Source organism: Ovis aries, chromosome 14 (genome assembly GCF_016772045.2).
Source record: "Ovis aries strain OAR_USU_Benz2616 breed Rambouillet chromosome 14, ARS-UI_Ramb_v3.0, whole genome shotgun sequence".
Classification (NCBI taxonomy): Eukaryota; Metazoa; Chordata; class Mammalia; order Artiodactyla; family Bovidae; genus Ovis; species Ovis aries.
In genome coordinates this window covers 54853061-54867142 of record NC_056067.1, presented here as the reverse complement: position 1 = coordinate 54867142, position 14082 = coordinate 54853061, and the positions used below count along the sequence as shown (strand labels likewise).

At 52.4% G+C, this 14082-nt stretch overlaps 1 protein-coding gene and 1 long non-coding RNA gene across 3 annotated transcripts in view; one reads left to right on the top strand and one right to left on the bottom strand.

Moving 5' to 3' along the window:
* GRIN2D (glutamate ionotropic receptor NMDA type subunit 2D) overlaps window positions 1-14082 on the bottom strand; it is a 38673-nt gene that overhangs the window by 10817 nt on the left and 13774 nt on the right. The window contains exons 5-11 of one of the 2 annotated variants that reach the window (XM_060398727.1): window positions 10672-10786; window positions 10069-10280; window positions 9632-9917; window positions 8935-9088; window positions 6402-6527; window positions 5972-6201; window positions 4533-4693 (exon numbers count right to left, since the gene is read on the bottom strand). In XM_060398727.1, coding sequence (XP_060254710.1) covers window positions 4533-4693; window positions 5972-6201; window positions 6402-6527; window positions 8935-9088; window positions 9632-9917; window positions 10069-10280; window positions 10672-10786 — 1284 coding nt within the window. The remainder of the gene's footprint in view (window positions 1-4532; window positions 4694-5971; window positions 6202-6401; window positions 6528-8934; window positions 9089-9631; window positions 9918-10068; window positions 10281-10671; window positions 10787-14082) is intronic. The other variant, XM_042232266.2, reaches the window with a different exon arrangement.
* The window catches only part of LOC114118016 (uncharacterized), a 26721-nt gene extending 12639 nt beyond the window's left edge, over window positions 1-14082 (top strand). The window contains exons 3-5 of the long non-coding RNA XR_009596370.1: window positions 8922-9694; window positions 10620-10768; window positions 11395-14082. This is a non-coding gene — a long non-coding RNA (uncharacterized LOC114118016). The remainder of the gene's footprint in view (window positions 1-8921; window positions 9695-10619; window positions 10769-11394) is intronic.

Sequence of the window (14082 nt, the reverse complement as noted above, 5' to 3'; positions counted from 1 at the left end):
CAGTAATAATAATAATAAAAGATCTGTGCATGTTACATCTCAATTTTTTTAAAGATGCAATATAAAAAGACCCAGGATGAAGCCTCAAGCTATTGTTACTTACTTAAGGGCTGAGACTGTGGCTGACATTTAGATGAAAAGAGAAATACAGGTAACCCTCGTCCTCTGAACTCAGGGGTGGGATAGATTTGGATTCCTTTTCTTGAGATGGCGCTGTTCTCTCTCGCTGGTCACACTTTCACTGCTCTCCAAAACTCAGAAACCAAGCAGGCTGAGGATGCAGGGCTTCCCGCTACCCAATTCTTGCTCTCCAAATGTAAGGATGAAGTTGACTGGAAATGTGAGGGATCCCTGCAGAAGTACAAGAGAAGCGGAAGGCAATTCTGCCTCTCGCGGAAGGGCACCTTGTGCTCGGGAAAATAGGAATCGGTGAGCAGAGCCTGGGAAAGCCGCCCTACTTTGCAGAAGCGAGGTAGAGGATCTGGAATTCCCAGGGGCCTTCCCGGAGGGAGGAGCCCAGGAGGAAGAAGCGGAAGAGGGAAGGGGGAGAAATGAGTCAGCTGGTTGGCTGGGGAGGATACTGGGGGCGGGGGCTGAGTAAGGCAGTGAAGAAGTCCCAGGGAGGTGGGGAGGTGGCCAGAGCCCTTGTACGTGTCATGTTCATAACCTTCACTAAGAAACTTTCTGCATTTAGATGATGTACATCCAGGCCGCCCAATTCAGCAGCTGCAAGCCCCTGTGGCTGTTTTGAGCACTTGAATTGAAATGTGTGGTGTGTAAAAAGCACATGCCTGTATGCTAAGTCGCTTCAGTCGTGTCCTACTCTTTGCCACCCCATGGATTGTAGCCCGCCAGGCTCCTCTCTCCATGGGGTTTTTCAGGCAAGAATACTGGAGTGGGTTGCCATGGCCTCCTCCAGGGGATCTTCCCGACCCAGGGATCGAACCCATGTCTCTTGTGTCTCCTGCGCTGGCAGACAGTTCTTTACCACTGCCGCCACCTGGGAAGCCCGGGGTCCAAAGGTACCTAGATGCTAAGGGGCAGGAAACTAGATGACATCTGGGGATCACGGCAAGTGAAGGAAGGAATTAAGAAGTGGAAGAAGGGCCCGGAAAGGGACTTCCCTGGTGATCCAGGGGTTGACTGCATGGTTCCAAGGCAGGGGGCCCACAGATTTAACCCCTGGTCAGGGAACTAAGATCCCTCACACCCTGTGGCACAGCCAAAAAAACAAAACAAAAAAAAATCAAGGGAAGTACCAGGAAAGACGAAGAGGAGGAAGAGAAGAAAAAAGAAAACAGAGAGGAAAGGAAGAAAACAACAAGAAGAGGTAAAAAGACAGAGCTCTAGAACTCCACTGTGACTGCCACTAGCCAGAGGTGATTGACTCTGAATTGAGATAAGAGATGGGCTGTGATTATAAAATCTGAAGCACCCACCCTGCCCCCTGCCAAAAAAGTAAAACATCTCAAGGGGTTTTTTTAGCTGTGCCTTGCAGCTTGTGAGATTTTAGTTTCCCAACCAAGGATCGAACCTGGGACCTTGGCAGTGCAAGCACAAAGTCCTAACCACTGGACAGCCAGGGAATTCCTCATCATTAATTTCGATATTACATACTGAAATGATAATCTGTTGGAGCTGTTGGGTTAAATACAATGTACCATTTGAATTAATATCACCTGTTTCTTTTAGTGTGACTCCTGGAGACAATTATATTACATATGTGGGTCTACTGTACAACACAGGGAACTATCTTCAGTATCTTGTAATAGCCTATAATGGAAAAGGATCTGGAAAGAATACATATTTAATTTATATATATATAAAACTGAATCACTTTGCTATACATCTGAAACACTGTAAATTTAAAAATGTTTACTTCAGTTAAATTTTAAAATGTTTCACTAATGAAAAAAAATCATTCATCCACAACTAAAAAAAAAATAAAAGAAAATTAGGGACTTCCCTGGAAGTCCAGTGTTTAAGACTTCGCCCTCAGGCACAGGGTGCTGGTTCATTCCCTTGTCCCAGAGCTATGGCCCCACATGCCTCGTGGCCAAAAAAGCAAAACTTAAAACAGAAGCGATATTGTAATAAATTCAATAAAGACTATATAAAAACGGTCCACATCAAAAAAAAAATCTTAAAATATATATAAATGTGTATGTGTGTGTGTGTGTCTCGCCAGCTCTGCTCTAGGAAAAAAAGGCTCGAGGAAATGCCTTGAAATATGAATAAGGAGGGGGAAAGGAGAGAGCTCCACTTCTTTTTCATTTTTGACTGTGAGCCTTGTGGGGTTTTAGGTCCTTCAGCAGGGCTCGAACCCCATTTCTGGGCAGTAAGAACACTGAGTCCTAACCACTGGACCGCCGTGGAATTCCCAAGATCTTCACCTTTTACATTATTATTTTTAACAATGTGCAAGTGTTAAGCAAATAAAAGCTTTAAACAGAAGCAGGAAAGAGATCTGGGAAGGGGAATGTCTGTTCATGAAACTTGGGAAGGTGAAGGCAAAAGGTGCCACATACAGAGAAAGGGGGTGTCCTCCAGGCAGGAAGCCCTGGGGAAGGGGTGAGGGCATCCATCAGGCATCACAGCTAAAGGAAAGGCAGGAGGAAGCATGTTCTGGAAAGGAGTGTGAGGCTTTGTAGCCCACAGGTTCCTGGGTGTCTTTGAGAGCCTTTATGAAATAGGGAAGTGGCAGCTTGGGGAACCACGTGACAATTAGAATCCAGACACAGAGATAGGGACTTCTTTGGTGGTCCAGTGGCTCAATCAGAATCCAGACACAGAGGTACGGACTAGGTGGGGCCTGGGTTCAATCCCTGGTAGGAAACAAGATCCCATATGCCGCATCTAAGACCCAGTGCAGCCAAATAAAAAAAAAAAAAAAAAAAATGACAGCCGGGTCAAAAAGATCCAGTTACTGTAAGTGGCCCCTTCAGGGATCAGCAGAGCGTGGGCCTGAGGGAAGGTGTCTGGAGGGCAGTATAGTGTGTGTGGGTTAGTCGCTCAGTCGTGTCCAACTCTTTGCAGCCCCATGGACTCTATCCTGCCAGGCTTCTCTGTCCATGGAATTTTCTAGGCAAGAATACAGGAGTTGGTAGCCATTCCCTTCTCCAAGGGATCATCCCCTGTGGAATCAAACCTAAGTCTCCTGCATCGCAGGCAAACTCTTTACCGTCTGAGCCACCAGGGAAGCCCGGAGGGCAGTTTAGCCTCTGTCTAACTGGTCCCTCTAATCCCCACCCCGCTTCATTCTCCACTTGGCAGCCAAGGGGAACATTTACAAACAGAAATCTCATTACATGGCTCCCTTAAAGTCCCCCTTTCCCATGGCTTCTCACTGCCCTTCAAATAAGGCCCAGCCCTAACCTCAGCCTCAGGGATCACACCCTGTGTCCTACTCTCGTCTACCCTTTAAACTGAACTGTCCACCCTTCAGCCATGCTTGCCTTCTTGCTGTCACTTTTCCTTTGTTAAAAATTTTTTGCCTTTCTGCCCAGCCTGCCAGATCTTAGTTCCCCCGACAGGGATTGAACCCATGCCCCCTGTAGTGGAAGAATGGAGTCTTAACCACTGGACCACCAGGGAAGTCCCCCTGCTGGTCCTTTAAGAAGCCAAGACCACTCCTGGCTCAGACCTTCTGCACATCATGTTCCCTTTGCCTGCAAGGTTCTGCCTTCATAAGTCCACCTGGCTAAGAAGGGGTCCCTCACCTCCTCTGGGCTCTCCACAGGTGAGCCCAGTCACCTCCCCGACCGCTTTCTGAAATGATCACACTGATTTTTCTGCTTGCATGTTTCTTGTTCATTTCCTGCCTCTAGACTGTAAGCTCCCTGGGGGCAGGAACTGTGATCAACATGTTTGTTCACTGCCTGGGATGGAGTCGGGACTAAGGAAACAAATGCATGCTGAATGACTAAATCAATGAGGAACAGGGAGAGAGAGTCATTGTGCCAAGCTTTGTTGTAACCTTGGACTGCTCTTTGGAGCCAGAACTTAACTTTTCCCTATGATTGGGGAAACTGATGTTAAAAAGAAAAATCCAAGTATTGATTCCAGTGAGTTCAGATTTAACGATGATGATGATAGTAATCATAATAACAACAGCAGACACCTACAGTGTGTCCCGCACTGTTCTAAGTGTTTTGCACAGATTAACTAATAATAACTACTATAACAATTCTTACTAAAAAAAAACCTTATGAGATGGGTTATTCCCATTTTACAAGGAGGAAACAGGTTCAGAGAGGTTGAGTAACTTGCTCAAGGTCACACAGCCTAGAACGGACAAAGCCAGGATCTGAACCCTGGCAGCCTGGCCCCCAAATCCATAACCACTGGATCCTTGAAAATATCCTAAGGGGTGCATTCCTACCCTCAGTGACCTCTGACCTCCAAGCCGACCCACCCGGGCTGACCACTGAGGCTGACAAATGACCCTGACCCCTTGCCAGCTCCGAGCCTCCTCAGGACCCCCAGCAGCCACACCCCCACCCCACACCTCCCGGCCCCCAGTCTGCGCTGACCCTGCCTTGAGCTGAGTGAGCGCTTCCTCTACGCGGGGCTGGTTGTAGCGCACCATGTAACTGTGCATGTCGGGGTAGTTGCTGCGGATGTTCTTCTCCGTGGACCCGTTGGGCACCGTCCCAAACTTCAGGGGCGGGTACTGCTCCTGGGGCCGCTGGAACTGGGGCATAATGGGGAGATGTTAGAGTGCCCCCCCAGGGGCCATCTCGGTCGAGGAGGTCCTCAACCAGCCTCTCCATTCTGGGGGCCACCGGCAGATGCCCCGGTCCAGAAGTGGTTCTCACACTGGCTCACTGTGACCCCCAGCAGGAAGCACTACTCTTCACCCAGCACATATGTTCACGGTTATCAGTACATGTGCCCGCAAGTGGGTATACATACACGTACGCACACACAATCAGGAGTAATGTTGAAATATTTAATCCCCAGGATGGCCTGATCACGGTCTAATTAGAAAAGACCCCCTAATTAGAAAAGAGGCCCCTGATGGGTCAGGCATTAACCCTTAACTTGCTGGATCATGGGAGGTCCCAGGGTAGGGGCTGGCATGGTGCACAGTAGGGGATGGCATGGCGCAGGCAAGGGGCAGTTGCTAAGAGTTACCAATCGGTTCAGAAATAGTTCACTATTTTTTTTTTTTGCCTTACCGCATAGTACATGGGATCTTAGTTCCCTGACGGGGGATCGAACCCACATGCCTAGAAGTGGAAGTGTGGAGTCTCAACCCCTGGCCTGCCAGGGAAGTCCCAATGGTGCACTGTTTTAACAACACACTGGTGTGCTGGCTCCGTGTCGGCTGTATATATGACTAAAACAGAAGCTCCCTGCAACCATACTCACCCTGATTACAGAAAATACAGTCAAACATATTTTCTAGTCTACTCCATTCCGTTAAGAAAAAAAGGTTGTCATAATTCATGGAGTGGGTCATGACGCCCAGTTAACCACGTTAGTCTCAAAGTGTGCTGTGCGGACCACCTGTCCCCTGAACAAACTGTGATCCGTGGTGAGGGAAGTACAGAAACTGAGAGAGTGAGCATTTCTAGTTATCTCAGAGAATAATTTTGTGCCTAAGAAATAAAATGTGGGTTGGAATTTTGCATGTCTTGGTTTTAAATTTTATTTTACTTTTTCAGTCATTCCTTTCGATTTTATTTTATACAAGAGTCAGTCTCTACTGGATTAGAAATGTCAAAAATTAGCCCTTCATCACAGTTTGAGAGAAGCACTGATCTAGAATGTTCCTTGTGGCACTATGACCCCTAGAATATTTGGGGATACTCTTTACTCCTTAGAATATTTAAATAGTTCATTGTGAAACATAACGTTTTCCTTCCAGAATATTCCATTCTAGTACTCTGGAACTCTTTCTGGGAAAAAAAACCCCATCTGCCACCTCCAACCCCAGCCCATTCCCTCCCTCCCCAAACACACACACCTTTCTGTCACTGAGCCCAGACACGGTGTCCACGTACTCCTCCTGGATCATGAAGGCGGCCAGGTTGGCTGTGTAGCTGGCGAGGAAGATGACAGCAAAGAAGGCCCACACCAACACCATGATTTTGCTGGTGGTCCCCCGGGGGTTCTCCACGGGCACTGAGTTGTTGAACACCAGGGCCCAGAGCAGCCAGATGGATTTCCCAATGGTGAAGGTTGAGCCACCAGGGCCTGCAGGGGGCCAGGAGGGGGACATGAACCCCACATCCCTTCTGCTCAGAGGGAGAGCAGAGAGGACTACAATTCCCAGTGGCCCCTGAGGCCCCTGCTGCCTCAGGGGACCACAGCTCTTTCCCAGGGGCTGTTGGGAAATGTAGTTCTATCTGTGGTCCAGGCACACTGAGGTAGGGTGATGGAAGAAGGGGACTCACGTTTGCCCGTGGCCAGGCTGCGGTTGTAGCCAACGGGACTGAGGTACTCGAAGATGAAAACGGTGACCGCAACCACAGTGAGGCACATGACGAACATCATCACCCACACGGCAGGGCTGTATGGCTCTGAGGGCAAGGGAGTGTGTGGTCATGACTCATCCAAGCCAAGGCTTGGGTGCCCACAGACATGTGACCCCGTCCTACTCTGCCCCCTTCTCAGAGATAGACTCACTGCCCACCAGACCCCTGGGGAGAGCAGGGGTAGGTGGGTCGGGGGAGAACAGTCTCTTCCAAAGACAGTCATCTCAACCATTTCTGTGATTTCAACCACCAAATACAAACTGTCTCCTAAATACCTTTCCTGAACAACAAACCTGATTCTCCACCCACCCCCAGCAATCGCCCCAGGCCACTCATGCCCCACACTGAGCCCAGCACCAACTCCCATGTGCCCATCCTGGGGGTTTCGCCATTCATCCAGTCACTCCCCAGACCCTCCTCCCGTATTTGCCACCCTCTCTCCCTCCTCACTCCTCCTCCCCAGCATCCCATCAGTCCCCACTGCCCTTCTGCTGTCCTCCCTCCACCTCTACTCCTGGACCTTTCTTCTCCATTCTCTCTGCCAACAAGGCTCAGGCCACACCCTGTCCCCTGGACCATCTCCCCATGCTCTCCCCTCCAGCCCTTCCTTCCACTATGGCCCTAAGAGGCTCTCTCTACACCCAGAGATGAGCTCTCCTCAACTCACAGTCCTCTGCGGCTCCTCTGCAGCTCCCCTGCGCCCCCAGAACAAAGTCCCTGCCCCTCAGCCTTGCTTCCACTCTCCTCTCTGGACTGATCATTGTCTCGAGAACCCATTTCTTTAACCACCCAGAACCCACAGTTCCCCAAATGAGCCATATCTTCTCTGCCTCTTTCTCAATAGCTTCCCTGCCAGAGGCCCCACCCTGACCTGTCCATCAGCCAAACTCCTCACACTGCCTCCCGGAGCTCATTGACAACAAACCCAAGTCACCGTTTCCTTGAGATCAGTCCCGGGAATTTGACCTCCCCGGGCCAAGTGCCAGCAGCCAGGACTGCCCCTATCACAGCAGGGTCACCAGCCTGGACTGCCACCGCAGTATCTGGGGATCTGCCTGTCACCTCCACCAGGCCACGTGGTGGGGCATGAACATGACCTTGTCACTCCCTTGCTGAAGGCAGGGGCCCCACGTGGTGCCTCTCAGGGTGCCCTGCCGAGACCTCAGTGCAAAGAGGAGGCCACAAGAGACACCACTGGGAAAACAGATGGAAAACAAAACACCAGGGAAGGGCTGTCCCTTCTCCTCCCAGCCCTTCCCCCTCCCAGGAGCTTTGCTCAGACTTCAGAGAGCAAGAGGGAACGAATGGATGTGAACTGCTGCCCTTGGCCTCTCTTTTGTCCAAGCTCAGTACATGAGCTCGCTCCTCAGTCTACCTCAAAGCCACCAGCCCATCGGGTGTCAGCTTTCTAATCGCATCCTAAGCCTGTTTACTTGTCTCACCCTCTCGGTCACCTTCCTATCCCATGCCCCAGCCTCTCTCTGCACTGACCTCTGCAGTAGCCTCCTCACGGGCCTCCTGCCTCCGCAAAGCCACCAGTGGGATATTTTAAAAGCCTAAATCTGATCATATATCCCCACACCACTGCCTGCAGTTAAAAACCTTGCCATTGCAAACAAAACAAAACAAACGAAAAACAGCCTTCCTACCGCAGGGACCATCTGCGCAATCCACCATCCAATTCCATCTCAGTCCTCACCTCCCGCCCCTCCCATGATCACACACTGCCCCCTCCCCAATTCATACGGGCTTCCTGATAGTTCACAAATAACCCCACAAACATTCCCACCTTGGGGCCTTTGCCTGTTCCCTCTGCCTGTGACACTTTTCCAGTCAGATCTATGCAGGACCAGGTCACCCGCTCAGACACGCCTGCCTCTCCACCCAGGGCAGCATCAACCCTATTTCTCTCCATCTCTTCCCCGGCTTAATTTCTCGTAGATTTACCACCATCTGAAATTATCTGGTCCAGGTTTCCCTTTCAGAGATTGTTTTTGGTCTCCCCTGTGAGACTGGCGCATAGCTCTTAGAGGGCAGAGTTTTGTGTGCAGCCCAGAGCCTGGCACATAGTAGGTGCTCAGTAGACACTGTTTGATGAGGCCCGTGCTCTTTTCCTCATCTTATATACAGGGGAAGATGGGTTTTGTGGGGCCTGCTGCTTACACAATTTGGAGGGTTCTCTTTAAGAAAAAAGTACACACAATTATGAAGACAAGGGCGGGTACAGGGCCTTGAAGGGATTGTGTAGAAGACTCCTGAAGCTCAGACTTTCTTAGCTGCATGGCAAAATTGCTTCTGGTGGGGGAGATTCTCCTATTTTACAGATCAGGGAACTGAGGCCCTCAGTTCACCTGAGTCACCCCGCTGGTACAAGCAATAGCAAGACGGGAATTAGACACACAGCGGCTCCGCCCCACTCCTGACTCCTTGTCGTTCCAGGGCCCCCGCTCACCAAGGAAGGCCGAGGGGGACACAGTGCCATTGCTCCGCGCCACCATGACGCTGATGCCGGTCTCTACGAAGGGCACAGAGAAATCCACGATTTCGGACCGCTCCTCGTTGATGGTGAGGGAGCCAATGGCCATGTCTGCTCGCTGGTAGAACACCTGAGGGTGAGGACAGGGAAGGAGTGAGGGAAGCCGGGGGGCTCTGGACAGACAGGCCCCAGGAGGAGACTAGCGACAGGGTGAGAGAGAGGGCTAGGAGGGTGGTGGGGTGGGTGAGGGGGACGCAGGCAGAGTCGGGCAGGAAATGCAGAGGTGAGAGAACAAGAGTGGGAAGAAGTGGTCTGCATCCTCCTTCCCCGCCAAGCCCCGGGAGGTTTGGGGCCTCCATCCTCCTGGCCCTGCCCCCTTTTCCTAGTCTCTAAGGTTCCACGCTCCGAGTCCCGCCTCCTCCGCGCCGAAGGTCCCGCCTCCTGGCCCCGCCCCTCCACCAAGGTGGGCCTTTCTCGTGGCCTCGCCTCTTCAAATCCAGGCGCGGCCACTTTGGCCACGCCCCCAGGCCGTAGCGTGCCCTCGCAGTCCCGCCCCTCTCGGAGACACGGCTCCTCCCTCCCGGCTCCGACCCCCGACCCAGCAGCTCCTTGCCCGAGACCTGGTCCTGGCTCCGCTTCCCACCTGCCCCGTCTCGGTCCCCGCCCACCTCACCTCCCCGATCATGCCGTTCCAGACGCCGTCGATCTTTTTGCCGTGCTTGCCGTTGGTGACCAGGTAGAGGTCGTAGCTGAAGCCAATGGTCTGCGCCAGCCGCTTCAGAATGTCGATGCAGAAGCCCTTGCAGCAGCGCTTTTCCGGGCGGGGGGCATCGGGCGGAGGGCTGCGGGGGCGATCGGGCTCGGGAGCGCTGGGGACACCCCGCACCCCCACCCCACGCCGTAGGGAGAGAGGGACGAGCAGCAGCCAAAACGACGGCGGGCGGCGCTGTCTGGGAAAACTGAGACTCCGAGGAATTACGCGACTTGTCCAAGGTCACCCCGCCGGAGGACTTTCCGGGGCCCAAGGGGGGTGGGGTCTGGGGGGCCAGGACTGCAGGAGACTGCAAGCGGGGGTTTTGAAACGGGAACTCCTGGGTCCCAGGCTGTCACCTGTGGGTGCGGTTGAGCTGGCTCCGGCAGGGCACAGAGTCTCGGATGCAAGTGCCACTGATGGGGTCGGCGGGCTCCACGATGACGAAGGGCCGCTCTTCCAGCGTGGCCACCGTGAGGTGCTGCGTGTCATCCACTGGCTGCAGGAAGCGGCCGTAGCGCGACCACAGCGGGTACTTGAGGCGGAGCGTCTGCTGCTCCCAGCTGCCCACCTTGGCCAAGAGCAGGGGTTCAGGCTTCCTGAGGGGGGGCTTTCCAGAATGTTCTGGCCTTCCTGGCCCTGCTTCCTCAGAGCCCCAGGCTCCCAGCTCCTTCTCCCTCAGATCCAGAAGTCCGGACCCCCCTCCCCCACCTCTCCCCAGGACCTGGAAACCCTTCAGGCCCACGATGCTGGGCTTTCTTCTACCAGGATCCAGGGGTCTGGGTTCCCAGTTCTTTCCTTGACCACCTGGAATCTCAGGCTCTCAGCCCCTTCTACCTCAGAGGCCAGAGCCCAGGGCCTCAGCCCCCATCTCTGCCAGAAGTCTGGGTCCTCACTGCTTCTTCCCCAGGACCCAGGAGTCCCACTCCTCGCCTGTGCCTGAGGTCAGCGCTGGGACTCACCACCTCCCAGGTCCTGTCTCGGGTGAGGGAGATGACCACCAGGGAGGGGTTCACAAGGAAGCCGTCCTCATTGAAGGAGTAGTCCCGGTTGTCCCAGGTAATATTCATGAAGTACCTGCCCAGGAGGAAGGGAGGGTAGTGTGGGGCCCTGGACTGGACCTTGGCACCTGAAGGCAGAGAAAGTCCCCTTGCTACTGACCAACCCCACCCCACCCCCAGTTCGAATCTCTCTTCCAGGTTCTTGAAGATCCGAATATGCCCCTTCTTCACTAGCCACTCTCCTTTGGCAGCCCGGTGCCCCCAAGACAAGGTCCCAGACCCTTAGCCTGAGTTTCGGGATCTCAGGGCTCCACCTGCCTCTGCAGCCCCATCTCTGATCACTTCCCACGGGCATTCCACCCAAACCCTTTCCCTGCCCCACCACACCGTGTGTGGGGTGTCCTCCAAATGCATCAAGTGGTTTCCTAGCTCTAGGTCTTTGTAGGTGCTTTTCTCTCTGCCTTCCCTGGCTCAGCTGGTAAAGAATCTGCCTGCAGTGCAGGAGACTGGGGTTCGATCCCTGGGTTGGGAAGATCTCCTGGAGAAGGAAATGGGAAACCACTATAGTATCCTTGCCTGGAAAATCCCATGGACAGAGGACCCTGGTGGGCTACAGTCCATGGGGTCGCAAAGAGTTGGGCACAACTGAGAGACTAACAGTTTTCACCTTTTCTGTCTGCCTAGGAAAAACCCTTGGAAAAAGAAAGACTCCAAGCTTCCACTGCAGGGGATGCGGGTTCAATCCCTGATCAGGGAAGTTCCACATGCCGGGCAGTGTGGCCAAAAGGAAAAAAAAAAGCTCTTATTCTCTCCTAATCCTGACTAGTTCTTAGGTGTTCGAGACTCCGCTCACGTCTTCTTTCTGGACAGAAGCCCTGGGAGGGGCTCTGGACTCCCAAATATCTTCACTATACAGTGGCAGCCTGCACTCTGAATGCTGGTCACATCACCCTGGTCACTGGACCAGACCCCCAGCTGCCATCCTCACCCCCTCACCCCCCATGCAGGGCATCCATCCTCAAATCCCATCCTTCCTGCCCTGGGGATATCTCTGCCCCAGCCCTCCTCTCTGTCCCTACAACCCTCCAGGACCCCACCCCAGCCTCCTACTTTGCCTCCAGCCTCCAATCTTTCTCCTCTAATCTGAACCCATCCCACCCCAGAGGGGTCTGTCTACACCCCAAACTGACTCCACTCTCTCCTGCTCAGAGCCCACTCATAGCTCCCGAGTGCCCTAGAATACAGTTTGAACCTCTCAACCTGGCATTCAAGACCCTTGTAGGGACTTTCCTGATGGCCCAGTGGCTAAGACTCTGCTCTCCCAATGCAGGGGGCCCAGGTTTGATCACTGGTCAGAGAACTAAGATCCCACATGCTGCAACTAAGACCTGGCACAGCCAAATACATTTTCTTTTTTTAAAAAAAGGGCCCTTGTGGCCTGTCCCCCCTCCACCTAACCAGCCTCATCCCTCCCAACCCCTAAATTCTCCTGCCTTTATCCACCCTGAGCTATTACGGTCCCACCAAACTGCCCCAAGTTTTTCTCCCCGCTGGTCCTTTGCACAATGCTCTTTCCCCTCCCTGGATTATCTATTTCTGGTGGACTCCTGATTGCCTTTGAAGCCAAATCTAAATCCCTAACCTGGCCTAAATGCCCTACCTACGCTGGGCCGCGTGTCATTCCATCATATTCTGCCCGCTTGCCCACTGTGCTCCAGACACACTGGCTTTATTTCAGGCATTTCCAGCCCCAGGGCCCTTAAACCTTCTGTTCCCTCTCCCTTCTCTTCACACGGATCTTTCCATAGTTGGCTCTCTCTCTCTGTCTCCCTTTTGTTTCTGGCCCTGCTGCTCAGCTTGTGGGATTTTAGTTCCCCAACCAGGGACTGAACCCGGGTCTTCTGCAGTGAGATCTGGAGTCCTAACCACTGGACCACCAGGGAATTCTCCTGGTTCTTTCTCTTTATCCATTTTTTTTTTAACCTCCAAATTCCCCCTACTCAGAAAGGCCTTTCCTGACGACCTCGTCTAACCTAGCACCATAGGCATTTCTCATTACATTCTGCCTGCTTTATTTTCATCTCAGAAGTTATTACCCATTGATGTTTTTTTTCTCTCTTTTCTTGTTTGTCCACTGATTGTCTCGCTTATGAGACTGTGAGCTCTGTAAGAGCAGAGGCCTTGTTCAACATTATACTCTGTGTATAAAGCAGGGCTTGGCACATCGCAGACTCTTGATAAAGGGCTTTTCAACAAATGAATGAATGAGCAATTTATTCTTTGGGTCTCAACTTAGATACCACCTCCTCCTGGAAACTTCCCTGAAACCATAGGCTGACCCATAACTTGTGTAGCCTAGTCTGGAATGTTGACTGGGGCCAACCCAATTCCTCTCCTGGGAGAAAGTTAGCTGTGAGATTTGGAGGGATGGGTGGTGGACAGGGCTTCCCAGGTGGTGCTAGTGGTAAAGAATCAGCCTGCCAATGCAGGAGACGTGAGAGACGCAGGTTCAATCCCTGGGTCGGGAAGATCTCCTGGGGGAGGGCATGGAAACCTGCTCCAGTATCCTTGCCTGTCCATGAGATGGCAAAGAGTCGGACATGCCTGAAGGGACTTAGCACGCACACACGTGGCAGACACAATGGGCTGAAATGATGAGTATCATGAGGGAACAGAAATTCTGGGTCATCAGAAGAACTGGACAGGGAGAAGAACTGCCTTCTGTGGGGACAGGTAGAGACAGAGATGGAGATGTTGATGAAAGAGTAGCTAGAATTGAGGAACTGGCCTCAATTCCTGATGTCTGAATTTCTGTGTGTGTTTATCTTTTCCAATAAACCCCATTTTCCCCAAGGAAACTTGAATGAGACTCTGCTTCCTGCGACCAAAAATGTTCTGGCTTAGCAGTGCCTCCACGGTGCTCCCACAAAGCCCGTGCAACCTCCATTATTGCAAGTATCATGCTGTGCTGTCATTATGCCGTCCCTGTCTGCTACCCCTACAGGACCCCGTGTTCTTTGAAGAGAAGTCCACGGTCTTATTCATCTCTGCATTCCCAGGTCCCAGCAGGAGCCCTAGTTCCTACCAGGCGCTCAGGAAGTATTTATGAACGAGGGAGGCTTCTATCATCGTCTGGTCCCTGGATCCTGATTCCCAAATCACCACTTCTCAATTCTCCTCCCTTAGGCTTTCTTTCCCACCTCTCACCTCTTCCCAAACTCAGCTCATCCTCACTTCAGTATCCAAGGCCCCTCTTTCCACTGCTCTGTCACCAAACTCCCAAAGCTTCCTAGGGTAGAGATGCTGTTTCTCAGCAAACCCTGGTCCCCTCATCTAAAACAGTAGTGTGAACAAATAAAATAATATAAAACA